This window comes from Athalia rosae, chromosome 4 (genome assembly GCF_917208135.1).
Source record: "Athalia rosae chromosome 4, iyAthRosa1.1, whole genome shotgun sequence".
In the NCBI taxonomy this organism is placed as follows: domain Eukaryota; kingdom Metazoa; phylum Arthropoda; class Insecta; order Hymenoptera; family Athaliidae; genus Athalia; species Athalia rosae.
Window position 1 is genome coordinate 4,673,670 of NC_064029.1, and position 12,582 is coordinate 4,686,251.

At 45.2% G+C, this 12,582-nt stretch overlaps 1 protein-coding gene across 10 annotated transcripts in view; it reads right to left on the reverse strand.

The window, feature by feature from the left end:
- The window catches only part of LOC105688934 (protein split ends), a 78,171-nt gene that overhangs the window by 2,582 nt on the left and 63,007 nt on the right, over window positions 1-12,582 (reverse strand). For 5 of the 10 annotated variants that reach the window (XM_048654945.1, XM_012405578.3, XM_048654952.1 and 2 more), the window contains 7 exons: window positions 12,400-12,580; window positions 12,026-12,317; window positions 1,839-11,889; window positions 1,647-1,763; window positions 1,200-1,313; window positions 307-1,050; window positions 64-222 (listed from right to left, as the gene is read on the reverse strand). In XM_048654945.1, the coding sequence (XP_048510902.1) occupies window positions 64-222; window positions 307-1,050; window positions 1,200-1,313; window positions 1,647-1,763; window positions 1,839-11,889; window positions 12,026-12,317; window positions 12,400-12,580 (11,658 nt within the window). The remainder of the gene's footprint in view (window positions 1-63; window positions 223-306; window positions 1,051-1,199; window positions 1,314-1,646; window positions 1,764-1,838; window positions 11,890-12,025; window positions 12,318-12,399; window positions 12,581-12,582) is intronic. The other 5 variants (XM_048654951.1, XM_048654948.1, XM_048654947.1 and 2 more) reach the window with 5 other exon arrangements.

A 12,582-nucleotide genomic window follows, 5' to 3' on the forward strand; every position in this document is an offset into this window, starting at 1 on the left:
TTGGTCAGAGATCAAGTTCATCGAAAACAAATAATTTATTCTTTCTAAAAGAGTTTGACTGACCTGTTGTGAGCCTGGTGCAGCTATGTTAACAATTCCTGCAGCTTGTTTCTGTTGGAGATAGGTAATAAATCCGGTCTGAAGATTTTTACTCTGCTGAAGAACATCCATGTGGTCTCGTCCACAAGGAAGCGCCAGCAACATGCAGTGTTCGTTATCAGTCTGCAATAAAATTATTATTAGCTAACTATTCTTTTGCGTCAATTTCACTGAGGATGGACGTATTAAGTAGCTTAAAATACATGCCTGCATTTTTCTAGCAACTCCGTCGACTTGTGTCTGTTCCAATCTCATTCTCTGAGCTATTCTGAGCGGTGGTGTGGATCCGTCGCTATTGCAGGGCAAACTATCTCTGGCTACATTAGGATTTCCAAAGACAAAATGCATTTGTACGGCAGCCTGATCGTTTTTGAGTGCCAGCAAACCTTGCCACATGACAGGGTATCTCTGAAGGAGCATCAATAGCGAATCAGCTTGTGGTGGAACTTGAGAAGCATGAGGTGGTGTTGAAACTTGTAATCTTCTAGGGCGTTCAGGAGTAATAGCTCCATCTGCTGGAGCTTCACTGGCTGCCATTGGGTATTGTGATCTAATATGCGCCATTGGGGGTTCATAATACCCTCCTCTTGCACCCGTGCTTGCAGCAGCTATGGAGGCATTGCTACTGCTGTATTGCGGAGGCAATCGAGCTGCTCCATGCAACATGTAGACTTGAGCCACTTGAGGGCTATCGGTAGCTCGATCTTGGGGTGTTCTTCTCTCTCGCCTCAACTCCAGAGGTGGACTATGACTTTCATCTCCACCTGTCTCTAGCTTTGGGTCTAATGGCAAATGAGGAGATCTTGTTCCTGGTACGTGATACGCGATGCGCGGTGTAGTAAGTGCCTCCTGTTGAGCCCGGAGGTATTGATATTGTAAAACTCGTGGGTGCATGTAATGAGCCTGAATATCCCCGCGAGATAATCCACCGTAATGGTTAACAACTTCTCCCTAAAATCATACATCATTGATTAATATAGTTTCTAATATATTTATTTTAATTCTTTATTTCAAATCTATTTCACCATACGTAGATATTATTCATTTACTTTGATCATGCATTATTTTCATTTATTTTGCAAAAGCAGGGAGTTAAGTACCTGAGGAGCATTAGCATGGTGGTGGGCAGGTGGGGGCAATGGGGGGCTCTGGGAGCGATGAGAAGGGCCTAGCCCATACTGACCCCCTGGGGACGGAGTGGTACCTGCGCCATGCTACCAAAACCAAGCAATATTAGTTTCATTTTATAAGCTGTCAATTCAGTTAGTATGTACTATTATTATGGAAGATTTCAGTACATAATGTGTTTAATGAGTTATTTACAAAATATTTAAAAGTCCCAATCAACTGGGAAAAAATGTGGATAAAGATCACAGAGTTGTTCACAATTTTAAAATGAAATTATAGTAAAATTGCTGAAATTAATCATAGAACTTATGGTGAGATATTGATTCTGATATCCTGTAACTTGTGATTTTGGAACTTCACCATCACCTGTTAGTACGTCATGCCTATTTCTAATTCTTAGTAAATTTAACAATATTTACCAATGATGCTTCATAATTTGGGATCGGTACTGGTCGCCCTTGTGGACTGGCTGTGGGAACCATTATGCAACCAGACATGGATACTTCAACTTTTGGTGGTTCCATTGCGACAGAAATCTGACATAAATTAAATGAGATTAGTAAAATTCATATGGCACTAGGAGCAAATCATTATCGTCCTAAAGTACATACCTGAGATTTTGGTATTGTTGATCTCGAACAGCTTGCACCAGTTACAACTGGTTGTAAACCAATGAGATGTGGCTGAGTTGGAGGACTGGCCACTGATCCTGTCATTATTGGAGGTGCTACGGCTTGAAGTAAATGTGCTTTTGGATTCAATGGATGTTGTTGTCCACCAACAGTTTTTAGCGTTGCTGGTTGTACGGGAGGCTGAAGAGCTCTTTGCGATGTGACTGTTACAACATTACTAGGATGGACGCTTACTGGCAATTTTTGAGGAAGATTGACAATAGTTGTTGGTTGTTGTTTAACTGCCTGTAGCAAATGCTGTTTAGGATTAGGTGGAGTAGTGCTGTTTAATACAGGAGACATTGGTTGTCCCTGTTTTGTGTTTGCTCCATTACTCTGATGTGCCTTCATTCGTGGACTAAGACTAGAAGTTGGAATCTTTCCTCCTGGAATTTGTAGATGAAGACCTTGGGCAGCTTGAGCCGGTTGCTTTACAATATTTTGAACTATGGTCTGGCTAGGAAGATTTGGCATAGCCGGCTTTGTAATGATTGGTTGCAGTACTGGATTCACGAGCTTGTTGGCATTCAGAACATGGGCTTTCAAACTGGTAGGTGGTTTCACCTGACTGGCTGGCGTAGTTGACTGAGTTACCACAATATTCGGTGATACAGGTTTTGGTTTCACCATTGATAATGTTGTTTGCGTAATAGGTGATTGTGGGGTAGCTATTACAGTGGGCTGAGACTTGGTCTGAATATGGACTTGCGTTTGTGGCTGTGGTAGAGCCTGGGACTGAGTCTGGGGCTGTAACTGTGGTAGCTGTTGTTCCTGTACCTGTGGCTGAGGTTGAGGCGAAGCTTGAATCTGAGATTGAGCCTGAGTCTGGGCCTGAGCAAGTGGCGGCTGAGAGTGATTTTGAGTCTGTAGTGATGGTTGCTGTTGCTGTTGCTGCTGATTGGTTGATTGTTCTACAGTGACAGCAGGTGGATTGTGTTCTTGTTTTACTTCCACTGGAGTAGAAATTTGGGAAGATGAATTTGATAGGACGCTCTCAGATCTCGGTCTAGTTTCGTTTTGTACGTTCGAAGAGCTGATGGTAACTGTGACCTGTGCTTCGATAATAGACCTAGCAGTCTGTACAATCCCAGCTGCAGTTGACACTGGTATGTACTGCCCTTCTTCAGACTCTCGCATTGGAATTAGCATTCCTGTAACTGGATCTATAAGTGTCATAGGTTCCAATGGAGTAGATTTTTGCGGTTGTAGAACAGCTTCTCGGGGAGCTTCAACAGGTTTTACAGTTTCTTCATTGACAGGTGCATCTGGTTTATTCACAACTTCCTGCGGTGTAGGCATCGTTTCCTTAGTTTTCTCTTCACTACTGTCGTCATTATTCTCTGAAGCTCTGCGAGTAGTAGCCTTGCGTGTTGCCCTTGGTGACTTTCGTGATTCTGCGGGACTTGGCTGGGGTTGTAATTGTTGCGCACCTCGTGGAGCGTTGTTGTGTCTAGTACTACGTCTAGTTGCATGAACACCTGCAACAATAGATTTGTTTACAGCTGTACCACGGATAACGTCTTCAATAACATCATCCACTGTACTGCGACTACCGTCTTTTTCAGCCAATCGTCTCGACTTGCGTGTATTTGCTGCAGGAGAAATAAATTCCTCGGGTGGTACTTCTTTGACAGCAGCAACAGGTGTTGCGGGTTGTGCATTAGGTCCTGTAGTAGCATTAGGTCCTGGTGATTTAATAGTTAGAATTAAACGTGGGCGACCAGCATTGTCTTCCTCGCTATCGTCGTGAAATTCGTAAACATCTGTTGGTAATTTCTTCTCGGTATGATGCTTACCTCCTCTGGATGGTCTACCACCTCGACGCTGTGCTACATTAGACGAAGTTCTACCTCCACGTCGCGTTGTAACACCCCCACGCCCGCCACCTCCTCGACGAACCTTGGATCTAAGCGTTCGTCCTTTTGTCACTTCTGTTTCACAGGTTTCTACACCTTCGTCTTGTTCGTCATGCCCCATATCTTTTTTCTCTTCATTTTCTGCTTGTTCTGATTCAAACCAATCTCCTTCATTCTTACTTGTATCATGAGAATCACTGTTCAACTCCTGACTGTGCTGTGTCTCATCTTCCACATCGTTGGTCTCTCCGTCACACAAAGCATCAACTTTTTTGATTACACTTTCGATATTCACCTCCTTAGCAGACCAGTAATCGCTGTCTTCCTTACTATCAGTTAGATCTTCTTTCGAGGGATCTAGAGCCAAAGGATCACTACTTGGTTCTCTTAGTGGATCGACTGACTCGTCTTCTAATTCCGTATCCTCCACCTTCTCTTCTTTGACTACAACTTCTTCCTTCACCTCTTCTTTGATTTCAGATTTATCCAGAATTCTAGGTTCGATCTTAGGTGTAATTATATCTGTATTTTCAGTTGTGCAGTTAGGCAAATTCATTGTCTCTTTTGGGGTCGATAAATTGCCAAGCTCTTGCTTTTCTTGTTTCAATTTCATATCAAGTTCATTGGACATTTGTTCCATCAATTTTCCAGTTTCAATAGCATTTGATTTAAAAATGTCACAAGGTGGTTCTTCCTCTTTGATTTGGATTGGTTGTGTTGGTGGTACAGGCGGTGTGAGCTGCATGGGTTGCACAATTTGTGTATTCTGACCAAACATACCCTGTGCATCAGAACTAGGTTGCCGTTGGCACTGGCTGAAAACTGCAGGTGGCTTCTGTGTTGCCAGTGAAGTTGCAGTATTTGTTGATATGGTTGAAGATGGTACGTGTGTCACAACAGTTTGCTGTGCGTTTGAGACAAGTGGCATATGGGGTTTAGTAAGCAACAGCCCTTGAGCATTTGGTGGTGTTTGCCTTTGATTATTCAAAACCTGTGGTTGAGTTATCACCAACCCAGACTTCGGTACAACCGGGGAAGTTTGCAGCTTTTGCAATGGTTGAGAATTAAGTGGCACTACAGTTTTTATCAGTGCCTGAGGTGTGGAAACTGTCGGTGGCTCAATATTTAGCACAGTCTTAGGAACAACGTGTTGCTGACTATGTGCAACGATAACAGGACTCGGTGTGGATGTTCGGGGCACATGTGCTGTCAACAATTGCATAGTTTGTAGTTCTTGCTTCTGCCTTGGTGATAAAAGACTACTGTCGGTGATAACAGGTGACTTATGCTGCTTAGGAGATAATAGAGAGTCTTCAGTATTGATTGGTTTTCCGAATACTGGATTAGAAGTGCTTGCACTTATCTCGATCTTAGCAGTTTCTGGAATATAAGTTGGTGGCTGATTTGGTGATGGAACTTTTGGTGATGTAGAAGCCTTACTTGGAGGCTCTGGTATTATAGCTGGTGACAATTTAGGTTCTACCAAACGTTGAGGGCCGTTCGGATTAACTGGGAGTAAAGTCTCGATGACAGATTTATTTATTGTTTCATCTCTTGAGTTTTTGACCGAACCTGATGCAAGGGGTGGAATTGGCATGTAAGGCCGAGGAGGTATGTTTAGAGTTAACGGGGGTAATCCACCTCGAGGATAACTTGGAACTACAGCTTTCATGCCAGGAGCGTGTTGGATAACTGGCTGTTGACTGGCAGCTGTCGAATATATTTGCTGAACAGGAGTATCCGGTCTGTGAGCAGCAATTGGTACGCTGACAGGTAATCTTGCTGGTAGTGGCGGTGGTGGGGGTGGTGGAGGTAATGGAGGTGGCGGAGGCGGTGGTGAAGCCTTGCTAACATTTGGTATGTATGGCATTGAGGCACGACACCCCTGTCCATTCAGAGACTGTTGTGGGACTCTGGGAGACAGCTGAGCGGGAACTAATGGCGGAATCCTTGAAGGTACCAATGGTGGTACAGGGGTGAGACCGGGTGTTAAAGTGGGATTCTGAGTTCTTGAAGAAGTTTGTCGCAGCGGCCCCAACTGAGACTGAGGTGAAACTGGTAGTCTTTGATGAGACGAGGACGTAGTGGTAAAAGGTCGTGGGCTTACAGCTGGCAATCTTAGCGTGTCAGGTAACATAGGCAATCCAGGCAGAGTTGTTGGGCTGGGTAAAGATGGTTTATATTGAGAAGGTATCGGGGCACGAATCGGAGCTTCTTGAACAGGCTCCACTTCAGCTGATGGCTTCATATCTCGAGGTTTATGGTCACTCAAGTTCCATGAATGTGCTATGACACACGTTGACAGACTAGAAACTTTTGTTGGTGTTGCAGGGATAACATGATTATCAACGGATTTTTCTGTCGGTGTAGTCTTGGCAGGCGATTTATAGAACGCCGGTATGTCTGGCGTCTTTGGTGGCTGTGAGAGGTCGAACGTTTCATAACTTGGATCTTCTTCTGTGTCTGTATCAATTTGCAGATCATGTTCACTCTGAGGAGTATCAGGTTTTAAGTCTGCTTCCGCTTCTGCTGATGCATTGAGACTCTCGACAGCCTGTTGCATTTCCTCAACATCTTCCTGAGGTGCGTCAGGCGTTGGCTCGTTAGTATTATCACCCTCTGCTTCTTCCTCACCTTCATATGAGAAATCTTCTGTGGAACCACCGAATGTTTCTTCAAGTAAAGCAGCTACCGCATCTTCGGTTTCTTCTTGTGAGATAATGACACGTGGTTTATCTTCAACTTGCTGTGGAGCAGGTGATGGAACAGTGGTCTCAGAATCATCTCTACCACGAGATTGTTTACCATTTTCTCTTTCTTCTGGTTCTGAAATGCTCTTAACTGCATTTTCATGAATTGTTTCGTCTATGTCTGTGCCAAATCCTGGAATCAATTTGTCTTTCTTCTTTTCAGGCTTATTGATATGACCAGTCTGTGGGGTAGCAGGGGTCATGGCAGCTACACTAGTTGGGATCTTAGGTATTGGACTCAAAAGAGTATCCCTAGGTGTTGGCAAAACTGGTGACATGAGTTTCGTAATCAATGGGCTGCTTGCTCGTGGCGGACTTGGACCAGCACCAAGATGAGGTAGAGTTGCAGTCTTATCGTGATGATGGTGATGATGGCATTCCTTGCGGCCTCGTTCCTCTTTGGATTTCTTTCTTTTCTTCTTCTTCTCTTTCACTTTTTCTAGAACTGCAGTTGGTGTAGATGGTTCAATACTATCATTGTCATCAGTAAACCTGAATACATCATGATCACGATGTTCCCCACCCACTGGCTTAGGCGAAGTTGGTAAACCAAGTAGCTTAGCTTCGATTTCCCTTCCTGCCTCAGCTAAGTCAACACTATCTTCATCCTCTGGTTGATGCCGTCGTTTCTTTTCCTTTTTCCTTTTTTCTCGTTCAAGTTGTTGTAGAATAATTTGTATGATGCGTCTTTGTGTGCCATCACTGTTGGGTCCATGTGTACTTTCAACTGGAAGATCATCAAGTCTGTTGGAGAATCGATTAGGTAGGTCATCTTCTTCGGAAAGAGGGCCAAATATATCTTCCATTCTTTGTGTGTCCCTGCCCTCCTGTCGATTAAGTCTTTTACGCCTAGTCTTAGCTTTGTCTTCACCATTGCGTTCTCTTCGCTTTTCTTTTTTATTTCGCTGTTTCTTTTCGGCGTGCATTCTATCTTCGCAGTTTTCAATATTAGGTTCTGTTTTGATATTGCAATCAGATGTTACAATGCCGGCCTTTGTTTTATGGTCTGAGTTTTCGGACGCATCTGGTTTTGACCCTTCTTCACTAGATATAGAATTCTTTTGGCGTTTCTGTTTCTTTTTGTGAGATTTCTTTCGCGATTCTCTATCATGATTATTGACGGGGTGATCCATGTGGAATGATACAGGAAGTCTTTCTTCGTCATCAGACGTTCTGGGTTCTTCTTTGATGGTGGCGATATTGAGGAGTCCTGAAGATTTAAGTGGATTCTGTTTTTCCTCGGTATCAGCAAAACCGAGATCAACATCACTCTCAGAGAAGCGTTCTGTTTTAACTTTATGAATTTTGGTATTGAAGGATTCATCTTCCTCGCTCGTATCTGAATGAATACGAGATCGCGAACCTTTTCTGGATAGTGATTTAGTTCGGGCTGAATCTGATTCCGAAGTACCCTCATCCTCGGTCATAGCTTTGCTGCTAGCAGAATCTCCGTCCCACGATGTACTTTGCTTTTTCTCTTCGCGTCTAGCTCGACTTTGTTTTAATTGTGAAAACTTATCTTTCAGACGAACCTGTCGTTTTTCTTCTTCTAGTTTTTGCATATTCTTTGTAGAACGTGCCTTCACTTTGTCATACATACTGATGTAAGCTGGTTCATCGTCGATTATATCAAAGATCGAATGCTTCTTAGGTTCATCACTATCTGTGTCTGTAGCTGAAGTATGTCGGATTCTCTGCATTTCAGGTGTAGATAGAATTCCATTATCAACATCACTGTGTATAGCCATCATCGATTGATTATCTCTCGTATGCTGAGACACGGGCTGATCATTGGATTCGCTTCTTCTTGATAATTCTAATCGGTTCAAGAATTCTTTATCGGGTTCGTGTGAGACGCGGGGGCTTCTCTCCCTGAGTTCTTTTTCCGTTCGTTCGGAACGGCTCTTTTTACGTTGTTTTTCTTTTCCATCGCGATTTTCTCTACCCTCGCGATTTTGTTCCTTTGATAATTCACAGTGAGATGATTCGCGTGTTTGACTGTCCCTGTTATCTCTATTGTCTCGGTTTTCTCTATTGTCCCTAATATCTCTGTTATCCCTATTATCTCTAGAATCTCGAGAATCTCTACTATCCCTGATATCTTGCTGGACAGTTGGCTCTCGGTTCTCGCGACCTTCCCTGCTTTCTCTGCTGCCTCTATGATCGTTTCTGTGTTTACGGTCTTCGGATTTCCGATTTTGTCGTGGCCTATCCTTACTGTCACGTCTGTGTTCTGATATTTTCATTCGTTTAGCTTCTTCTTCAGGGCCATCTTGCGAAGATCCTCGGCGTTTGGTTGTTACAGGAGAAGGGCATGGTTGTAATTGCGAAGGTAAATGATGATTTTCAGTTACCTGGCGCCTGTCTTCGCGCTCTCTTTTTTCCTTATCTTCACGTTCGCGCCGTTTGTCCCTTTCCATTTTCTCTTTTTCCCGCCTTTCCTGATCTTCTTTCTCACGTCTCTCTCTCTCCTCGCGTTCCTTTCGTTTTTCTCGTTCATGTTTTTCTTTGTCTAGTTTCTCTTTTTCTTCTTTTTCCCGCCTCTCTTTATCCAACCGTTCCCGTTCATCTCTCTCCTTCCGGCGTTCACGTTCCAGCCTATCTTTCTCTTCCCTGTCTCGTCTCTCTTTCTCTTCACGATCTCTCCTTCTTTCTCGTTCCAATCGTTCTTTCTCTTCTCTTTCCTTTTTTCGGTCTTTTTCCAGCCGTTCTCTTTCTTCTTTTTCTCTTCGTTCTTGCTCTTCTTTTTCCTTTCTGAGACGTTCCTTATCCTGTTTTTCCCGTTCCAGTCTTTCATTTTCCTTGCGCTCTCGTTCTTCGCGCTCCTTCATTTCTTTCTCTTCTTTTTCTCTACGCTCTTGCCTGTCTTTCTCTTCGCGTTCTCGTCTCTCCTTTTCGAGTCGTTCTTTTTCTCGTCGTTCTTTTTCCTCTTTTTCCTTGCGTTCCAGACGTTCCTTCTCTTCTTTTTCTCGCCTCTCTTTCTCTTCTCGTTCTTTCTTTTCACGTTCTCTAGTTTCTCTTTCCTCCTTCTCTCTTCTCTCTGCCTCCTCTCTCTCTTTATTCTCCTTGTCTCTCCTTTCTTTTTCTTCTCGTTCGCGCCTTTCTTGCCTTTCCTTCTCCAGGCGTTCCTTCTCCCATCTCTCCTCTTCTCTTTCTCGCCTTTCTTTTTCTTCTCGCTCCTTGCGTTCTTGGCGCTCTTTTTCCTCCTTATCTCTTCGCTCTTGTCTTTCTCGTTCTTCTTTCTCTCTTTTATCCCGTTCTTCCCTGTCTCTCCGCTCGTGTTTGATCTCTTTGATGTCTTTGACATCTTTGCTAAGATTTTCCTGTGGTTCAGTGTCAACATTGACAGAAGGATGTAACCTGTCATCTTTATCCTCTTTTTCTCGCTTCCTCTCACTGGCAGCTTCATCCTTCCGCGTTCGTCTCGACGTTTCCTTGCTCTTACTGTGTCGAGAATCTCTGCTGTCTCTGCTGTCCTTGCTGTCTCGACTATCTCTGCTATCCCTAGAGTCACGACTATCTCGACAGTTGCCACCATCTTTGCGGAGGCGTGCTCGAGGAGTCTCGACCTGACTGCTTACGACTGAAGAAGTCTGACAGGTCGTAGTTGCCGTCACTAATGTGACGACCGCTGGACTCGTACATAAACTGGAGTTTCCAGTTCTAGCTGCTGGGATGCTAGTTGTCATAACTACGCTACTTATACTACTGTTGCTGCTAAGACTACTCACAGATACACTGCTGTTACTGCTTACTGCGCTTACGCTACTTATGCCCACCGAAACCGACTGCTGCACTGGCGGTAGTTCGGGGCTAACGGTTTTTACTGCCGCGCTAGGTGTGATTGGGGTTGTGGGGATGGGGTGTACACAGTTATGAATGGCTGTTCTTGAATCAGTCTTTTGGGATGGAGACACTGTTAACGTAGACGAGGTAGTGCTAACCAATGTCGTCACCGTTGTGGTAGGTTGGACAGGTGGATGGCTGGGAAAAGGGTATTGAAGACCAACTTTCCCAGCATTAGCCACTAAATTTGCTCCACTCATCATCGATCCTACACCTATAACACCAGTGAACTCTCTCGGTTCGTACTTTTCGTTAAAGTTCTCTAATCTCTTAGAATCCTCGTCGAATACGCTTCTTTTCGCGAGCACTGATTTCACAATGTCCGATGGTTGTACCTCGTGGAGATCCAAGTCCAAAAGTTTATGCCTAAACCTGAATCTCTCGGACGTCGTATCCAACTTTGCGAGAGCGTCACCACCCGCGGCGCTCAAGGCCCTCGAGCCCGACCACTTCTCATATTTTTCATCAAGAGAACGAATCCTCTCTTCGAGACTCGGTGACTGCGGTGCCGTTTCGCTGTCTGAGCTGGTAGGACTGAGACTCGGATACCTCGGAGGCGGTGAAGCTGGTGGCTGAGGTGCAGCCCTTGGACTCGGCGGAGGTGGAAGTGCAGGTGGACTTGCCACCTTGGCAGGAAGTACCGTGGGAGCCCGACTATTGCTATTATTGTTGTTGTTCATCATTTGAGCAGCGAACCTCGGCAACGGAAGGGAAAGAGGTCCATCATGGCTCCTTTCGCGAAACCTTCTCGGTTCACTGGGTATCAGATTTTCCGGTCTCTCATCCACCAAGGGTGTTCCAGGACGAGATCCGTCGTGATGCTCGTGATGCCTCCCGGTATCCCGACGTCGCTTGCAGGGTCCCGGACCCCGACCTTCGCAGCTTCCGCGCCGCGTTCCATGATGTATGAGAGTTTTACTCTCGCTGACCCTTCTGATATCCATTCCTTTTCGTCCCGAATGAGAGGTGACGAGAAGGGAAGCTAGCTCGGGCTCGTCGTCCTCGCACATAACGGCGCTATCAAGTTTCAACCGTTTCTTTGGAGTGAAACTTTCGTCTCCACTACTATGGCATTCTTCGAGTTGTTCCAATAGATGCACTCGTTCCTTTTGAAGGTGTCGTATATCTGGGGGAGGTAGCAATGGCGGGAGAGGTATCGGCGGTTCTACACTAGTCACAACACTCTGTACCGTGTGACGACGCGGGGGTGGACAGTCGTCGTCGGGAATCTTAGTGTCACCGATCGAACCGGCTTCGTAATCATCGTGACTCGCACCGCTGCCCTGACTGAATTCGTCGTAACTCCGAAACCTCCTCGGGTTTGGTTCCGTGTAATCACCCTCGTAGTACGGATCGGTTTGGTAACGTCTTGTGCTACGCGATACTGCCGTTGGATGCGCAGGACTTGCTCCTGGCGTACTACTGCCTCCAGGAGTCCGAGTGTAACTGGCCGTTCGTGCTCTCGGTGGAGTTTCGTACCGGGTAAACCTGCTACCCGCGTTCGGAACTGTGACCGCGGATTCGAAACTGCGTTCCCTCCTAAAGGCGAAAACAAAATAAACGTGTGAATAATGAAGACGAATAATCAAGTAAAATAAAGAATAACACGAAGCAGGTGTGAGAAACGCTATAATTGTTTTCGAGTATATAATAAAACAGGGAACAAGATTTTTACGTTGGTTCGAAAGCTGCCGCAGCGGCAGGCCTGGTGTCCCACGGTCTCTCGCCCGCGATCCCCTGTCTTTCTAGATGTTCGTAAAATGCTTCTTGACATTCTCTCGAAGCAAAATCCACCTGTAGTCGACGTCCCCTGAGAGCGGCCCCTCTCATTTCCTTGACGGCAGTTTGCGCGCAGCTAATTTGCTCGAAAAAGACTAGGGCGTGACCTCTCTCCCGATCCACAGCCACCTGCGTTATTTGTCCAAACTGATGAAACTGCATATTTATGTACTTTTCCGACATGCACTCTGCAAAGAAAATAACAATATTTTCAGATGAGCGACGAGCCGGCGAGGAGACTTGAAAATCTATATCGTATTCTCTCGATACCTCCGATGCCGTCCACCCATACGCAGGACGTGGGCATAGATTTTCCAAAACCTAGTTTTATCCGATTGGCGCCCAGATGTTCCCCATCCATCGTCCTCATCGCCTTCACGACGCTGCTGATGTCCGAGTACTGACAAAACGCGTAGCTTGATACAGCACCCTGCTTCTTTATATCGATTTCCT